We start from the raw sequence: 15140 nt of genomic DNA, 5'->3' as shown, positions 1-15140 counted from the left end.
AAAACGTGGTAAATGACAGTTCGAGCACATGCTTTTTCTTGGCCAGCAAAAAGGAGGAAAGAAAAATAAAATAAACAGCCAACTGCGTGTGTCGCGCTTCCAAGGCACGAGCGGGCCGATCATTCCTCCTGCAGTCATCGTGTTGTGCGGTGCTGTCCGAATCTGTTCCTTCGTTCTCATCAAAATGGCTGCCCTCAGTGATGCTGTTCTCGATGCGCTGGTATTCGAGCATCTGTCGAAGAAAGACAAAACTTTTGCCGCTGTATTCCAGAAAAAGTTCAAATCGGTACGTACATCTCGGTGTGTGTAGTGTTATTCGGTGCAAAGTGGAAATAATTTACGGGTTAATGAGACTTTCCGGTTGCCACCACCCGGCATGCGGTCCCACGTGTTTCAGTGTGTGCTAGTGGGGCTGGGGGTGGAGTGGTTTGACGCAGTTAATACAATTATCGCTTACTTCGTGGAATTTAATCAGAAACAATCGATTTTTCTTAGCGAAATGTGTTTGCGGGGTTAACAGTTTGCTGGGAAAATAACATTTTTCCTGCTGCTGTTGCATATTGTCTGCTGCGGCCGCATTATCCGCCGCGAAGCATGGTGTGTGACGCCTTATGTTGGCTGCCATGCGGTTTTGTTCTTCTTCCTATTGGCCCGCCCCGCATGCCCATGCGTCGTCGTTGGGGGAGGCAGTAAATACCGCGTGTTGGTAGAGACCTTGAATATGAATCATTTATTTTTTGTTTAGTTTTACTTCTTGAAACTCTTCCGGGGGATCGTCACACGTTCGGAGTAGTTCAGGTGGACTTGGAGGTTATGTTTTCTCCTCGACCTTAATACCTACTCCAATACTATACGTCTGCCGGAATCGCGCCTCTGTCTGGGATTGATTGGTCCATTCGTACTATCACCTGTGTTTTGGCAACGATTCCAAACATTTTCTTTCCCCACCATTAAGTTCCAATCGGGAAAAGCGTCCCCATACATAACCCAACAAAAATGTGCCCATGTGCTAAACACTGTGTTTTTTTCTTTTTTCTGCAGCCCTCGTTGCCGAAAGGTGCACCGAAGCTAGATGAAATAGTTAAGCACTATCAGTCCACGAAACAGAAGCTTTCGGCCAGCAGTAAGCAGCAGCCGGCTCAGGATGACGATGAAGACGAGGAAGAAGAGTCCGACGAGGATGAGGAGGAGGAAACTCCGGCTCCAGCAGCAAATGGCAAAGCGCTAAACGGCAAGAAGGCGGCAAATGGCAAAGCCGCGGCCAAAAAAGCACAGGAAGAATCGGAAGACGAGGACGATGAAGATGAGGACGAGGATGACGAGGATGACGATGAAGCGCCGGCCCCAAAGGTTGGTGCAGGCGTGAAAGCCAAATCGAAGGTGACACCCCTCGTTAAAAAACCACAGCAGGAAGAATCTGATGACGAGGATGAGGATGACGATGAGGATGATGATGAGGATGATGAAGAAGAGGCGCCTGCACCACCGAAGCAGCAAAAGTCAGCCAAAGTAGCTGGACAGAAACGTAAAGCACAGGACGAGGACGAAGAAGAGGAAGATGATGAAGATGAGGAGGAGGATGAGGAAGACGACGAGGAGGAGGTGGCACAAAAGCCAAAAGCAGCAGCGACAAAGAAAGCCAACAACGCCGACAAAGCGAATCAGCAACAGAAGAATGGAAAGGTAAGGCAAAATACGATTTTCCTTTTACCGTAGTTAGACTTGAAGTAAACTTTTGGTGGCAAGTTCATATTTCACAAAGCGTTTCCACTATACTACGCCTGTGGCCCTGTTTTAGACCATTTTTTTTTATTTCCATCTTTCACCTAAAAGTTGGTACACCATCGATTCAAGTAGGAAAATTGTAGTTGTTAAACCGTTTGCTCTTGAATGAAACAACCAATTAGGGTTTTTGATGTGTGCATAGTGGCTTGCGAGATATATTGTACTGTTTTGCTCACTCTCGCGCTCTCTCCAAGCCCCCAGTTTAATCTATTAATGCCCTCGGCGAACTTGTTGCGCCACTTGCCATTTTAGATAGAAAGATAGAAATAGAGAAAATGCACTCATTCTTTACTCCTCCGGACGGACCGGAAAGTTCAGTGTTAGAGCTAAAACCATTTGGTAGAAACAAATTCAAAATATGAACTAAGGATCCAACCATTCCGTTGCCCTAAGTTTCCCTATCTACACTATATTACTTCGCATACATCAAATTATAAATTCGTTCGAATATGTTGTCTGAGCTGGTGAAGAAGAAGAAGTGCTAACATTTTCTCTATTTCTTTCTTTTCTATTTTCATTGCATCGTCGTCCATGGCCTGCTGATTGGGTGGGATCGCGCGCGCTCTCTCCATCTCACACACACACACACACAGAATGATAGAAAGTCATTTGGCGGCTTTGACAATCAGAACGCCGACAACAAGAGGCCCGGGGATTGGGATTGTAGTGGTTGCGGTGTGTCGAACTTCAAATCGCGCGAAGTCTGCTTCAAATGCTCGCAGGCAAACCCGAATCCACCAGAAAAATGGAGCTGCCCGACCTGTCGGTTTGATAACTTTTCAAGCCGTTGGAGCTGCTTGAAGTGTCAGACGAAAAATCCCAACGACACGGGACCAAAACCCCGCCGAAGCTTTGACGAGAACGGTGGCGGTCGCGGCGGCGGTGGTGGTCGTGGCGGTCGCGGAGGACGTGGAGGCGGTGGCTTCCGTGGTGGTGCGGGTGGTCGAGGTGGAGGAGGCTTCCGTGGTGGACGGGGGGGTGAACGGGGTGGTGGTTTCCGTGGACGCGGCGGTCGTGGAGGACGTCCCAGCTTCGATGGCAACGGAGCCCCACCCAACAAAAAGATGTCGTTTGGCGATGAATAATTGGGGTTAATTCTTAGAACTACGAGTTTGGTGTCCATTAGCATCCATCGTAGAGCGAGGGAACGTATAGCTTATGTATATATATCCTTCGTTTTAAGTCACTACATTACATGTTTTCAATGCAAATATCGTTCGGTTTCTGCTTAACGAACGAGCCCAAAAATTACGGATGGTTTTTTTTTTCTCCCACAGTTAGTTTCTAAGAGAGGACAGTTTTATTAGGGGTACATGTGCGCATGTTGTAGCATTGAAAGCGACAGGATTAGGTTCAGGAAAACAGCAGAAACAACAACGTCAAAGGTCATCTTTCATCAGCCCTAGCTATGTTTGCGGTGGATTAAATTCATCGCAAATGTATATTGACATCTTAAAGATAACCTGTAGAATCTGTTCTACCGCATTCTTGATAAAACGCAAGAAGCCGAGTGAAAGGCCAGGCACCCGTGCATAGTTTCTAACACTGCTAAAGAATGTAAACAGATACCCGACGTAACACCGTGGTATTCGGAATGTGTTGTTGTATGTGTGTGTTGTTCTATGTCCCTGCCTTGACGCTGGCTTCGTACATTTCTTACTTTTGTCGTACAAATAAATAATCATCTCGATAACCAACAAATTTGCCTTACCTACTGTGTGTGTATGTACTTTTATTAAGTGCTTTATTTCATGCAGCATTTTGTAGTTGTAGTTGTGTACACTAGCGCACTTCTACCGATATGATATTCAGAGTAAAAAGTACAATTTTTAGTTATGGATTCATTTGGCTGTTTAATAATACTATATTGTATCTTAACGTTAAATCATAAATTTCCATTCCCTCTATTTCACGCAGGCCATCGTTAATGGAAAACCTATGACGAATGGGGTACCGGTTGTGAATGGAAATGCAACACAATCGGGCAAGATGGGAGCTACCGTGGCCAAGAAGGCAGAGTCGTCGGATGATAGCTCTGATGATAGTTCAGAGGAGGATTCAAAACCAGCGGTTAAAAAACCTGCTCTAGCTGCCACGCCAAATGCCAAGACTCCTCCAGTAAAGGCGGCGACCCCAGCAGCTGCAGCAAAGAAACAGCAGGATGAATCCAGCAGCGAGGAAGATTCTTCTGATGATGAAGCACCGGCGAAGAAGCCAGCAGTAGCTGCGGCGAAAACCCCGGCGAAGACCCCTGCAAAGGCACCAGCTGCTGCGGCAAAGAAAGCAGAGTCGTCGGAAGATAGCTCTGACGACAGCTCAGAGGAGGATTCGAAACCAGCGGCTAAGAAACCGGCTCTAGCTGCTACGCCAAATGCCAAGACTCCAGCAAAGATGGCGACTCCAGTAGCAGCAGCAGCAAAGAAACAGCAGGATGAATCCAGCAGCGAGGAAGATTCTTCTGAAGATGAAGCACCGGCGAAGAAGCCAGCAGTAGCTGCGGCGAAAACCCCTGCAAAGTCAACGGCTGCTGCAGCAAAGAAAGCAGAGTCGTCGGATGATAGCTCTGACGACAGCTCAGAGGAGGATTCAAAACCAGCGGCTAAGAAACCGGTTGTAGCTGCCACGCCAAATGCCAAGACTCCAGTAAAGGCGGCGACCCCAGCAGCAGCAGCAAAGAAACAGCAAGATGAATCCAGCAGCGAGGATGATTCTTCTGAAGATGAAGCACCGGCGAAGAAGCCAGCAGTAGCTGCGGCGAAAACCCCGGCGAATACCCCTGCAAAGGCACCAGCTGCTGCAGCAAAGAAGGCAGAGTCGTCGGATGATAGCTCTGATGATAGCTCAGAAGAGGATTCGAAACCAGCGGCTAAGAAACCGGCAGTAGCTGCGGCGAAAACCCCTGCAAAGGCACCGGCTGCTGCAGCAAAGAAAGCAGAGTCGTCGGATGATAGCTCTGACGACAGCTCAGAGGAGGATTCAAAACCAGCGGCTAAGAAACCGGCTCTAGCTGCTACGCCAAATGCCAAGACTCCAGCAAAGATGGCGACTCCAGTAGCAGCAGCAGCAAAGAAACAGCAGGATGAATCCAGCAGCGAGGAAGATTCTTCTGAAGATGAAGCACCGGCGAAGAAGCCAGCAGTAGCTGCGGCGAAAACCCCTGCAAAGTCAACGGCTGCTGCAGCAAAGAAAGCAGAGTCGTCGGATGATAGCTCTGACGACAGCTCAGAGGAGGATTCAAAACCAGCGGCTAAGAAACCGGTTGTAGCTGCCACGCCAAATGCCAAGACTCCAGTAAAGGCGGCGACCCCAGCAGCAGCAGCAAAGAAACAGCAAGATGAATCCAGCAGCGAGGATGATTCTTCTGAAGATGAAGCACCGGCGAAGAAGCCAGCAGTAGCTGCGGCGAAAACCCCGGCGAATACCCCTGCAAAGGCACCAGCTGCTGCAGCAAAGAAGGCAGAGTCGTCGGATGATAGCTCTGATGATAGCTCAGAAGAGGATTCGAAACCAGCGGCTAAGAAACCGGCAGTAGCTGCGGCGAAAACCCCTGCAAAGGCACCGGCTGCTGCAGCAAAGAAAGCAGAGTCGTCGGATGATAGCTCTGACGACAGCTCAGAGGAGGATTCAAAACCAGCGGCTAAGAAACCGGTTGTAGCTGCCACGCCAAATGCCAAGACTCCAGTAAAGGCGGCGACCCCAGCAGCAGCAGCAAAGAAACAGCAAGATGAATCCAGCAGCGAGGATGATTCTTCTGAAGATGAAGCACCGGCGAAGAAGCCAGCAGTAGCTGCGGCGAAAACCCCGGCGAAGACCCCTGCAAAGGCTCCAGCTGCTGCGGCAAAGAAGGCAGAGTCGTCAGAAGATAGCTCTGACGACAGCTCGGAGGAGGATTCGAAACCAGCGGCTAAGAAACCAGCTCTAGCTGCCACGCCAAATGCCAAGACTCCTCCAGTAAAGGCGGTGACCCCAGCAGCAGCAGCAAAGAAACAGCAAGAGGAATCCAGCAGCGAGGAAGATTCTTCTGAAGATGAAACACCGGCGAAGAAGCCAGCAGTAGCTGCGGCGAAAACCCCGGCAAAGACCCCTGCAAAGTCACCGGCTGCTGCGGCAAAGAAAGCAGAGTCGTCGGAAGATAGCTCTGATGACAGCTCAGAGGAGGATTCAAAACCAGCGGCTAAGAAACCGGTTGTAGCTGCCACGCCAAATGCCAAGACTCCAGCAAAGATGGCGACTCCAGTAGCAGCAGCAGCAAAGAAACAGCAGGATGAATCCAGCAGCGAGGAAGATTCTTCTGAAGATGAAGCACCGGCAAAGAAACCAGCAGTAGCTGTGGCGAAAACCCCGGCGAAAACTCCTGCAAAGGCACCAGCTGCTGCAGCAAATAAGGCAGAGTCGTCGGAAGATAGCTCTGATGACAGCTCAGAGGAGGATTCGAAACCAGCGGCTAAGAAACCGGTTGTAGCTGCCACGCCAAATGCCAAGACTCCAGTAAAGGCGGCGACCCCAGCAGCAGCAGCAAAGAAACAGCAGGATGAATCCAGCAGCGAGGAAGATTCTTCTGAAGATGAAGCACCGGCAAAGAAACCTGCAGTAGCCGCGGCGAAAACCCCTGCAAAGTCACCGGCTGCTGCAGCAAAGAAGGCAGAGTCGTCGGAAGATAGCTCTGACGACAGCTCAGAGGAGGATTCGAAACCAGCGGCTAAGAAACCGGCTCTAGCTGCCACGCCAAATGCCAAGAGACCGGCAAAGGTGGCGACTCCCGCAGCAGCAGCAAAGAAACAGCAGGAGGAATCCAGCAGCGAGGAAGATTCTTCTGAAGATGAAGCACCAGCAAAGAAGCCAGCAGTAGCCGCGGCGAAAACCCCTGCAAAGGCGCCAGCAGCAACAGCAAAGAAAGCAGAGTCGTCGGAAGATAGCTCTGATGACAGCTCAGAGGAGGATTCAAAACCTGCGGCTAAGAAACCGGCAGTAGCCGCGGCGAAAACCCCTGCAAAGTCACCGGCTACTGCAGCAAAGAAAGCAGAGTCGTCGGAAGATAGCTCTGATGACAGCTCAGAGGAGGATTCGAAACCAGCTGCTAAGAAACCTGCTCTAGCTGCTACGCCAAATGCCAAGACTCCAGCAAAGATGGCGACTCCAGTAGCAGCAGCAGCAAAGAAACAGCAGGATGAATCCAGCAGCGAGGAAGATTCTTCTGAAGATGAAGCACCGGCGAAGAAGCCAGCTGCTCCTAAGAATCCGGTAGCGGCAACCGCTAAACGGAAAGCAGAGTCGTCAGATGAATCAGACAGCTCGGACGAAGAACCACCAGCCGCAAAGAAAGCTGCGTTATTAAATTCCTCCACTCCGAAGGCTGCTGTAAAAGCAGCAAAGGAAGAATCGTCTTCGGACTCAGAATCGGAGGAAGAGGAGGATACAGGTTCCGCAAAGGCGAAACAATCAGCTAATCAGGTGGGCCAGAAAAGAAAGATGGAAGAACAGGAACAGAGCAATCCACCAGCAAAGAAAGTGAACAACTACAGCAACTTTGTACGGGCCAGTGATCAACAGGAAAGCCACGAAAACAACCAGGTATGTAGAGATTGATTAACATTTCGTTGCGTCATTGATCCCCTGACGACACTACGATAACATCAGAATCACACATTTCACATGAATGTATTATAGTGATGGGCGCTCGGAATCGCAACTACTTGGTACCGTTTTCGTTGTCGGAATAGGTTCCGATTCCGATTCAGGGTCCAATTCCGAATGCAGTCCAAGACCGAAATCAAGCACGGAACCAAATCCGGAATTAATCACAATTACGATTAGGGAACAAATTCCAGTGCCAAACTTCTTCTTATTCCTCTGTTGCCTTACGATCTCGCTACATTTTAAGCTTACTAAGTTGAGCTGCTTTTCCACATTTTCTGTTCTCGGCTAAAATCTTAATAAAGACTCGCTTTTCGCGACCGAGATACCCAAAATTTAAGTAAAGGGCAGACTAAAATGAGGGTAAAAGCCTCGATAAGGCCACCCCTAGAATCTTTTGTGTGCAGCACTGTGGCCTGTCATTTTTATTGCACAGTGGGATTTTTGTATGGTCATAACTTGATTGATATAAACATTGTGCATTGTTCCTGAATACTGTTACTGGACAGCGAGTAGAGCATGATTGTAAAAAGTGATTTGAAATGCTATTATTCATATTTTTCCTCCTTTTCTGCGGTAAAAGACTCGAGAAGGCCCCCCCTCCCCCCCCTAGAATCTTTTGTGTGCAGCACTGTGGCCTGTCATTTTTGTTGTACAGTGGGATTTCTGTATGGTCAACACCCATTTGATGTAAACATTGTGCATTGTTCCTTAATACTGTTAATAGACAGCGAGTAGAACTTGATAAAATACATTGTAACAAGTGCTTTGAGATTATGATATTCTTATGTTTCCTCCTCTGCTGAATATCAATGCAAGGTAACAAGTATTCATCGAATTACTGTTCCGTTACCGCCCGAGAACGCCGTGCATGTTTTAGGCCCGATTGTTCACCCCTAGTGCGACCGAAAATTAGTACGAAGCTCCTGTAAGCCAAAAAGAATGGTAGGGTTAGCGGAGAGGGGGTTTTAATCAAATAATAACAATATTTTATTCGACTTTCTTCAACCAATTTTGACCACACTGAAAGCACACTGTGAAGTTTTCGCGACGTGTACTGCGGATTGCATACCTTTAGGCGTATATCCTATAGTGCCTAACAAAGTTTGTCAGGGGGGGCCTTCTCGAGTCTTTTACCTTTTCTGCATATCTATGCCCGTTAACAAGTATCCATCGAACCAATGTTCCGTTACAGTCCGGGAACACCGTGTATGTTGTAAGCCTGATTGGTCCCTCCTAGCGTCACCAAAAATTATTACGTAGCTCCTGTAAGCCATTAAAAATGGTCAGGATAGCGGGAGGGGGATTTAATCGAATAATAAGCAATATTTCATTCGACTTTATTCAACCATTTTTGACCACACTGAAAGCACACTGTGAAGCTTTCGCAACGTGTACTGCGGATTGCATACATTCAGGCGTAAATCCTACAGTGCCTTACAAATTTTGTCAGGGGGGGGGGACTTCTAGAGTCTTTTACCTTAAAAAGTAATAGCAACAAATATAAATAAACAAATAAAAATTCAATTCCTCATCTGATTCCGGATTCGACTCCGGCACCGATTCCGGAATCAGATCGTCTCGGGAACCGGATCCGGAATCAGTTCCGAAATTGATTCCAAACCTACTCTTCGGAATCGATTCCGGAAAATTTTGAGCGCTCCGGAATCGATTCCGCAAAATTTTGAGCGCTCCGGAATCGATTCCGCACAATTCTGAGCGCTCCTCAATCGATTCCGCAAAATTCGAAGAGCTCCTCAATCGATTCCGTAAAATTCGGAGCGCTCCGGAATCGATTCTGACCAAACAATCATGAGACGCCCATCACTAATGCATTATCTGGACTGGACTCGTCGTATGGCTCAGTAGTAGGTCGAAGAAAGGAATCACCAGTACAGGAGTTTTATTCAGATGAAAAGTGTAGGGTGTGTGTCCCCTACATGTTGCCCGTGCAGAACTTTTTCCATTCAGTTCCGGTGGGATTTGATGTTTAATGTTAATTTGTATCCCTCCTAAATTTCAGTTTCAAACTCCACCACAAAAAACGCCACTCAGCAAACAGAATGGTGGTGGAAGCGCTAGCAGCGGTTTCGGCAGCGGCCACAAATCGTTCACCAACAGCGATGAAGCGCGTGGCGTAAACCGATTCCGACGCGTGCGCGAGGAAGAAATCGAAATTGACCATCGGCTAAAGGATAACTCGTACGAAGCTAAGGTAAGCAGCATATTAATCCGTGTGCGGACATATGGATATGGAGGCTTGAGGTAATATCATAATTTGCGATCAATCACCGTTCGTTTCGCGTTCGTCCGTTCGTTCGCTCTATACACTGCTTGCTTGCATACCTTCTTCTTCTTCCTCCTTGGCACTACAACCTCGAGAGGTCTCGGCCTGCCATTGCTGGCTTTCTGTGACGTACGGGGCAGGCGGTCTGGATGGGATTTGAACCCCGGCCCTACCCCGTGTTAAGACTGGCGCCGCTGTCGCCTCGGCGATCGGACCTCCTTCCTTGCATACCACACACGATCATTTCCTGTGCTGAGACCGATTTTCTGTTCCTTTGGTAAGGATTGCACCTTTGGAAATCTTAGGATTGTTTCTGAAAGGGATTTGGTTGGAGTAGTTAAATGGTAATGCGATACGCTATATGGGGTGCAGGTTGTTGCTGCCAATGTTTGCAGTTCGTTTGCCTAACGAGGACGCGCCAGTGCGACGGAATGTGGGAGATGGTAGATTATGATTTCTTCACGCTCTCCTCCATTCCGTTGTCACGTAAACCTTTCGGGCGACCCCACAATCACTTACCACAATCTCCTTATCTGTTGTACTGTATACGTATGTACTGGTCAGCCACCAACCGCTGCAAGACCGCGGCCAACCATACCAAACGAACGGCGCGGTGAGTGGAAATGTAGCTCCTGCGATGCAGTGAACTATGCGGTGCGGCGACTCTGTGCAAACTGCAAGCTGGCACGCACGTCCTGGAAGTGTCACGAATGTTACGAGCAGAACGTGGTGAACGATCCGTTGCAGGATGCTTGCCAAGTGTGTACAACTACCGCACCGTACGTCTCCGGACGGCAGCTGGACGAGCTGAAAGGACAGTGGAAGTGTCTGCTGTGTGAACGGTGGAACAAGGAGAGTTTTTCCACGTGTTTCTGTGCCAAGCACACTTTCGTAGAGAGTGTGAAAACCCGAAAACGCACGCGCGTTGCCTTTCCGGTGAAGCTGGGCGATTGGCATTGTGCCGATTGTGGTAATCATAATTTTGCCAAAAACTTGAAATGCAATCGGTGCTACGCCGTGAAACCGGTGACGGCGGACACACTCGCCACTGAGTAGCGGGCAGAACTCGGTACAGAAACACGCCGGTTGATCGCCAATTTTTTATTTTATGCATTTCTCAAACTGCGTACGTATGTCCTGCCGTTGTTAACATGATCAGATTGTAATGTGTGTGTGTGTTCTTGTTTTTTTTTTGTCTCTCTTTTTACAGCAAAATGGCTACGGCTCGTACGGTGAACGGGCAAACCAGATCCTAAAGCACACCAAGGGCAAATCGTTCCGTGCGGAAAAGACGAAAAAGAAGCGTTCCGGATACACGGGAGGACTTATCGATACATCGGTAAATTCCATCAAGTTCGATGACTAGAGTGTTGCGATCGCTGCCTGGGTTGGCGAGAGCTGCACACAGCAAGGATTTTACCTATATATGTATATGTTGCTGTTTAGGTTAAGCAAAGTTATGAAAGCGGAATATAGCCGTTGCACGTGGCGTCACGAAAAAAAAATATCTCAAATTGAGGTGCGTGCAGCATCGCGAAGGTACCAAATTTTCCGTTCTTTGTGGTTTTTTCGTCCAGTTTTCGATTTTGTTGTAGGAAAAATTCCGCTACATCCATTTTAGTAACATCCAATTCTGTAACAACCTAATTTAGTCAGGCAAAAGATGTGGATAGTTCATTATCCATGCGCTTCGGAAAGTGTAAGGGGCGAAGTTAAATGTTTAAACATTTTACTCGTGTATTAGGCGGGACATGCATTTTGTACTACACAGATAACATTAGCTCCCTTTGCCCTCAGTATATGTCTGCAATCAATCGATGGATATTGATCATGGCAGTAAAACTCGCAATCGAAGGGTTTTGTTTGTAAAAAACCTAATAAAATATTATATCGTAAACCTATCCTACCATACACAATGCCGTGTGTGTAGATGTAAATCAAATAATCGCACGTATATATAACCCCCTCCTGAATAGCACATATCACAAACGATTGTTTCGAGGTGAATTGCTCTTATTAGCTTAAAATGGGAAGCAGCAGCAGTAGCATCGTTCAGAGTTCAAGTGAAGCCAGATGCTGCTAACAGCGGACTGGTGGCCGGCCTCCCTTACCAGCTTTCGCTATGTCTGGAGAAGGGCTGTTACGATGAGTGTGTTCCTTGAAGTGTGCTTTACATATGCGTCAATAGGGTTGAAACTTGCACGTGAAATCGCTGCAGTACTAAAGGAAAGTATTAAACTGTTTGCTATAAAAAATTTAAATAATCGTTCTATTCAATTCAGAACTTCACCAAACCAAAGGTTATCAGTGTTCAGCTGTACGGTGATGAAGACAATGCAGGCGCCCAATAACAGTTTTTTTCAGCTCACTCAACACTCTTCTACATCCAGATCGGCCTTCCAGATCTTTCAATCCGGCCCGCAAAAGACTACTGGGGAACTTTCCAGTAGACATTTTGTCACACTTACTTTGACAGTTGATGGCGTCCTTAGCTGTTAAAAGAGCAGCCTGGAAAAATGGATTATACAGTGTGAAAAGTGATTCTACAACCTCAAGAGGTGGTGTGGCATGCCATTACTGGCTTCCCTGACTTAGCTTACCTGTAGATGGATAGCCAGCCAGCGCTACGTACGGGGAAACAGTTCGCCAGCTCAAACCAGACCCCACATTTGCTCGACTTTACCGATCTAAATGGCTCAATTTCTGGATGAAAAGGTGCGTTACCAAGTAAAACTGTCGATATTGACACTATTGGACTGTTCATCTGGAGTCATAGAGAACTGGACCTCTCAAACGATTAAACATGTAAAAAATTGTTTTATTGTTCAACAAATACCTCAAACTGTCTTAAAGCCAGGCTACATGATGCGAGATGCCAAAAAGATTTCGCTAAAAAGAGGGGGATTTGCGAATTTTTTCCGTCAAAATCATCTCGGTTCATCTACCCGTGTGTTTTAGAGCACTTCATGCTATCTCTCTCTTCAACCATTGCAACGCATGGAAAGTGACAGAGATGGCTAGAGAGAAGCGAAATCTTTCCATGATTTCAGCTCGAGGAGGCGAAGTCTTTTTAAAGGCGCTATTCGACGGTTATTCGACAGTCGACATAGTCATTGGGAAAACGAGAAACCGCTCGGTCCGCTTGAATGGGGAGAAGAGCACACTCAAAACAAATCCGGCTCATCTTGGTGAATTTCTTCACGGTATCGTTTGGTAGGATCGCAATCGTTCGCGCAAGTGTTTGTAAGTTCTTGTGGTTACTCTCTCTCTCTCTCTGTCTCTCTCTTTATAACTTTCAAGAGTATGCTGCAAGCTCTCTCGGCAAACACCAACCGCCTGCAAGTGTTTCAACTCTCGCCGTTCATCGGCTGCCAAGTTCAGGTTCGTCGCTTTACCCATCGTTCAATTCTTTCCCGACAGTCGTCTCGTGCGGACGGCTTTCTCAAACCGATCGTTTCCCGAGTCCGTACCGAGCTTCCAACCGTGGCAGGTAAAAACCGTGGTGTGAATCGTACAGTTCTGTGCACCTTGCCAGGAGGAGATACCTGTCTACCGCAACCGGGCTACCGAGATTGGTTTGCCTGCTTTGGAAGCGCAAACGGGTCGCATTCCTAGCGCAGCGCACAAACGGCCACCACAACAGCCCGAACGAATCGGGAAGCAACTTTTGCTGCTCTTGTGTCCTTTTCGAAGGTTTATCGAAAAAGTGTGTTAGAGTGTCTCCTTTTTTTGTTGTTGCTTTACTCCTGGTGTGTGCCTGTACCTGTGCAACCGAACGAAAGACGCGTAAACATATACGCTGGTACGGGTGGTTCCTTCTTCAGCTGGACATCACAAAATCGTTTCTGACCGTGGCTGGCTGTGTCTTTAGGCGACAAAAAGTGAAATCGTAGCAATCGTTGGAAAACTTTGTCGATCAAGCAATTTTTGTTGCTGCTGCTGCTGCACCTTGACAACGATCACCACTGCTGACAGCGAAATTCTTTAAACGCACTTCTGCTTCCTTCGCCGAGGGTAATTGACCGACGGGGGATGTGCTGTGCTGTGCCAGCACAAGAGTAAGCTTTTCAAGTGTATGCGAAGATCTCGCATACTCGCTTACAGGTCTTCTGCCCGATCTTCCTGCGATTCCTCCCCCCCGGGTGGTGCGTACGTATTTGTGCTCGGTGTGCGTGTGTTTATGTGTCTGTGTGTAAGTGTGTGCGGCCGTTCCCTTCCCGTGAGAAGCGTAGAAAAGATCCGACCGACGAAGGAGCGCGCGCGCGCGCGCTTACTCGAGAACGTTAACCTGCTCCGGCTTTAATTGGCCAATGTGTATTTGCTGAAATTGTGCGCAGAAACCACCGGACGATCCTTCCCCACTTCTGCCTTTGCTGCCATCGTTCGCGCTAGTTTCGGTCAGCAGCCCCAGCAGCTTCCACGGGTGCGTCTTGCAAACACCGGCAGCAGAGCATCATCAGCTACAGCAGCAACATGGAACAGCGGTGGATTTGCTATTTGGCACAGGTAAGTACCGCGATAAGCACCGGACGACCGCACCGGTCGGTTGTGCTGCTGCTGCTGCGGGTGTGAGGGTTAATTTGTTTCGCTGCCTGCACCAAACTCTGGTTCCGTGCCGGATGGTCCTCGGGGCAGATTTCTGTTGAGACTGGCAAAGCTCTTTGCAACTCTGCTGCTGTTGGTGGTTTGCCGTTGCACTCTGCAACAATTATTTTTTGGAGCTTTTTTTTCGGCGGTGTTGTAAGAAAATGGGATCACGAACCACCATGTGGAGTTTTGGGGGGTAAAAAAAAATCAGCTACTGAAAAAAACCCATAGCACAAACACAGCTTCACAACTCCTTGGTTTGTTTGACCGGACTGCTTCGACCAAGAAGGAAGCATAATGTGACTTTCTCATTTGCTCACCCATATTTTCTTCTTTAGTCTGTTTGTCCACTCGGGTTTAGTTTATGAGAGACCATTTATGCGGCAATTTCTTTGAAGTAATTATTTCATTTTTTGCAATTCTTTTGCTTCCGTGCAAAATGCCAACGTTTGTATGTGTTTAAAATATTCTTTCATTTGTTTTTCGACGGTCTTACGCATACTTACGGTTACTTTTTTGCTCATATTTGCTCAGTCGAAGATTTTATAGTAATTTTACATTTTATTGATTGAGCTTTGCTTATCATCGACAGAATTTAGTATATTAAAATTAAAAAAAAAATCATAGGTATCATTTATATTCTTCACCAAACCACAACATTGATCTTGGAACTAAAAAAAAATGTTTGGAAATTAATTTAAAAAAATATATGACTATATGTATGAAAACAATCATCAGTAAATTTTATTTTAATGTTATTTAATTTATGCTTTCAAAATCCTTTTATTTATCGACCTTCATAGGCAATGAATTGTAAACTTCTAAAGATTAATAATTATTAGTTGAA

General features: G+C 47.3%; 2 protein-coding genes across 5 annotated transcripts in view; both read left to right on the top strand.

Annotated features, from left to right (window-relative positions):
* Window positions 1-70: 70 nt before the first annotated feature.
* LOC118509408 (nucleolar protein dao-5-like) lies at window positions 71-11648 on the top strand. 4 transcript variants are annotated; one of them, XR_004905880.1, is made up of 7 exons: window positions 71-286; window positions 1042-1683; window positions 3703-4249; window positions 4505-7356; window positions 9443-9634; window positions 10271-10832; window positions 10917-10996. XR_004905880.1 is itself a non-coding variant. In XM_036049974.1 (5 exons), exons 1-5 carry the CDS (start codon window positions 185-187, stop codon window positions 11070-11072), a joined length of 4746 nt encoding a protein of 1581 aa, XP_035905867.1. In that variant the 5' UTR covers window positions 73-184; the 3' UTR covers window positions 11073-11648. The 4 variants fall into 4 exon arrangements, 1 of the variants encoding a protein (XP_035905867.1); XR_004905879.1 differs by having other exon boundaries at window positions 3703-4897; window positions 5153-7356; XR_004905878.1 differs by having other exon boundaries at window positions 3703-7356; window positions 10917-11253.
* A 1401-nt stretch (window positions 11649-13049) lies between these two features.
* The window catches only part of LOC118509407, a 29746-nt gene continuing 27655 nt past the window's right edge, over window positions 13050-15140 (top strand). Inside the window, exon 1 of the mRNA XM_036049972.1 lies at window positions 13050-14212. Within this exon, the coding sequence (XP_035905865.1) occupies window positions 14180-14212 (33 nt within the window). The 5' untranslated portion in view covers window positions 13050-14179. The remainder of the gene's footprint in view (window positions 14213-15140) is intronic.

This window comes from Anopheles stephensi, chromosome 3 (genome assembly GCF_013141755.1).
Source record: "Anopheles stephensi strain Indian chromosome 3, UCI_ANSTEP_V1.0, whole genome shotgun sequence".
NCBI classification, from domain to species: domain Eukaryota; kingdom Metazoa; phylum Arthropoda; class Insecta; order Diptera; family Culicidae; genus Anopheles; species Anopheles stephensi.
This window is presented reverse-complemented; position numbering and strand designations above follow the sequence as displayed.

Coding starts and splice junctions, on each gene's coding strand:
- LOC118509408 (XM_036049974.1), top strand. CDS start 185: ATGGCTGCCCTCAGTGATGCTGTTCTCGATGCGCTGGTATTCGAGCAT. Junction 7,357..9,442: donor AAAGCCACGAAAACAACCAG/GTATGTAGAGAT, acceptor CCTAAATTTCAG/TTTCAAACTCCACCACAAAA. Junction 9,635..10,916: donor ATAACTCGTACGAAGCTAAG/GTAAGCAGCATA, acceptor CTCTTTTTACAG/CAAAATGGCTACGGCTCGTA.